This window comes from Octopus bimaculoides, chromosome 23 (genome assembly GCF_001194135.2).
Source record: "Octopus bimaculoides isolate UCB-OBI-ISO-001 chromosome 23, ASM119413v2, whole genome shotgun sequence".
Lineage (NCBI taxonomy): Eukaryota > Metazoa > Mollusca > Cephalopoda > Octopoda > Octopodidae > Octopus > Octopus bimaculoides.
This window is the reverse complement of record NC_069003.1, coordinates 16,294,036-16,297,248: the sequence shown is the minus strand read 5'-3', so window position 1 is coordinate 16,297,248 and position 3,213 is coordinate 16,294,036. Positions and strand designations below refer to the sequence as shown.

The 3,213-nt window shown below is 37.8% G+C and overlaps 1 protein-coding gene across 1 annotated transcript in view; it reads right to left on the bottom strand.

Annotated features, from left to right (window-relative positions):
• The window catches only part of LOC106871153 (uncharacterized), a 61,924-nt gene extending 59,673 nt beyond the window's left edge, over positions 1-2,251 (bottom strand). The window contains exon 1 of the mRNA XM_014917462.2: positions 2,120-2,251. Coding sequence (XP_014772948.1) covers positions 2,120-2,251 — 132 coding nt within the window. The remainder of the gene's footprint in view (positions 1-2,119) is intronic.
• Between the last annotated feature and the right edge of the window lie 962 nt (positions 2,252-3,213).

Genomic DNA, 3,213 nt, shown 5'->3' with positions numbered 1-3,213 from the left:
TATATATATATATATATATGTTGAATTAAACTTACGTTGAAAGTCAACAAAGTTTGCTTTAGAAGCGTTGAGATATATTGAAAGATACGGATAAGGAAATAATTTTATTCTCAAACGCAAGATAATGCTAATAATATAGCATGAACAGGATAAACTATCCATATTTTGCAGAAAAATCTGTCTCATGGCCAGCCATGAGACAGGGATATTTATCCAAGCATACTTTGGATTAGCTCTACATCAAATAAAAGAACTGGAAATTCCACTTTTGCTCGTGTACTAGTGTTTATCGGTGGTTCTTCTTTGATATTGTCGCTATAGATGTTATCGTCTTTTTGATATCGGAGAAAAATTTTTAACAATACAAAGGTAATGGAGAATGGATTCATAGAATAATCAATATTATTTATTATCATAGTCAAACCATGTTGCCTATACGTGTTTTGGTTTCTTGCTTAGATTCATATTAATGAAATTAAATTGTATTATGAATTTGAAAACCCAAAAATCTTAGTCAGGGCTAAAATAGACTGTTACGAAGGTAAAGTCATAGTTAGAGGTTGATTTTTGAACTCCACTGGACAGGGGATAGTCACAGTTCACCCGTTTAGAGGTGCAAATTCTTTACTGTTAAGTATGTTAGCCCTGACGAAGATTTTTACTTTTTCAAATTCATAATGCAATTTTATTGCATTAATGTGTATCTAAGCAACAAACGAAACACGTTATATATATATATATATATATATATATATATATTCGTTTATTAATTTGTTTTGCAAGATTCCTAATGTAAAAACATGCACTATATATTCGTTCTTCACTCGTTTATTATTGTTTTTATTTTATCTTATGTCCATTGTCTGGAAATCTTTCGTCATACATCTGTGACTTCTTCAGCGTCCCATCCTCCTGCTCCGCCTAGTCCATTCTGCCCTTCTACGATGTGTATCCTTATCTGCACACGTGTTTTGCATCTGTATTTGTGTGTGTGTGTGTGTGTGTGTGTGTGTGTGTGTGTGTGTGTGTGTGTGTGTGTGTGTGTGTGTGTGTGTGTGTGTGTGTGTGTGTGTGCACGCGCCCGTGCGTTGCTCACGTGTGTCTATATGCTTTGCTTTTGTGCTTACGTATATGTATATGGGCTTGCCCGCTACACAGTTTGTATCCGTGCCCTTTATATAGTTGTACTTATACTTGGTATGTTGATCCGCCCTTTACCAACATTTTCTTTACTGTTGCTGTTGCTACTTTTGACTCTTATTTTGATATTGTTCTTGTATCTTTCTGTCTGTGTGTTGTTGACTACATTCCTCGTCTTAGAGACTACATTCCTAATCTTACAGCTAACCTGTGTGTTTACCCTACATACTATACAATTGTTCTCCGTACATGGGGACTTATCGAAAGGATAAGTTCTACGCATCACAGATTTTATGGGGATGCCTGGCCGTTCTACTGCTTTAATCTGTAAATTTATGTCATCTAATGCTTTTCTAGAAAGGTATGCTAGTTCGCAACAGCAGTGGCTTCAACGAACATGCTTACGGTGTACTACGGGACGGTGCAGAAACAACACAGCAACTTACATTGGGGAGACGGCCCGGCCCGTAGCATAGGCGTGGACAGGCAAGGGCTCAAATAGAAGGAAAGCTCGTCAGTGCTCTACGGACATGCTCAAGTAGAACATAGAGTTCGATAAATAATATAGAGGTTAAAGTATTATCAACGCATAGAACAGAAGCGGCACTTAGATTACAGAGGCCACGCAAATAATAACAGACAGACCGATCCTCAACAGAAAACATGAATGGAACAGTAATACTCCCACCGCCAACCCACGCAACAGTGGGAAGAAAAAAGACACACATACAAACAATGTAATACACACACACACAAAAGACAAACATGCACATGCTTAGGATGAAATACAAGAAATAGAGATAAATAAGTAAATAGAAACTATATAAAAGACACAGAAGCAAACGATATAGTAAGAAAACCCATATACATACATACTGTAAGTACAACTGCATAAAGGGCACGGCTGCAGCAACAACAACAACAATTGTAACAACAACAACAACCACAATGGCAGCAACATGAACGAACACACAAATACAGAAGATATAAGAACATCAAAAGAAAGATCAAGAGCAGCAGCAGCAGCAGAGAAAATGTAGGCGAGGGGAGGGTCAAAATACCAAGTATTGGTACCACTAAGAACAACGACAATAACGGTAAAAACAACCATATAAAGAGCACGGATACAAGGACTGTAGTAAGTGAGGCCATATATACACATACAAGCACACAGGCAAAATATATAGACACACGCACGCACACACACACGCACTATCACACACACACACACACAAATACAGACGCAAATGCATATGCAGATATGGATACACATCATAGGACAGAATGGACTAAGCGGAGCAGAGGGATAGAAAGGGGTGCTGAAGAGGTCACATATGGTGAAGGATTTCCAGACAATGGACATAAGATAAAATAAGAACAATAATAAACGAGTGAAGAACGAATACACTGTGCATGTGTTTATTTGTCAAAGAAATTACCATCCCGAAATATAACAATACACACACACATACACACGTACAGGAACACACACACATACACACGTACAAGAACACACACACATACACACGTACAGGAACACACACACATACACACGTACAGGAACACACACACATACACACGTACAGGAACACACACACATACACACGTACAGGAACACACACGCACAGGGTGTTCGGGCTAAATTTGACGACGTTTTTATGTCTTAGTTTTTTGTGAAAAGTCAACAGTGTTGAAGAGCGAAAAGATTAAAGACGTCGAGAAAAAGTTAGCTGACTTGGAAGAATGGAAGTCGCTTTAAATCGGAGTAGATATTATTATGATATATTATTATATAATTATTATTGTATTATATATATATATATATATATATATGGTGGTTGTCTACTCCTTAAACAGAGTTTGACCACCTCTTGCACCTACACCTTAGCCCTTTCATGGCATCTGATGTGGCTTTTTAAACCAGACAGTGTTTTGAAAAAACACCCACACAGATTGCACCTCTGATTTGCACTACCAATACCTGCAAGTAAGTTCTGCTCATTGTGGATCCTAACATGTCTTTTAAGACCCCCATTGGATTTGAAAACCCTCTGGCACACACCACATTCAAAC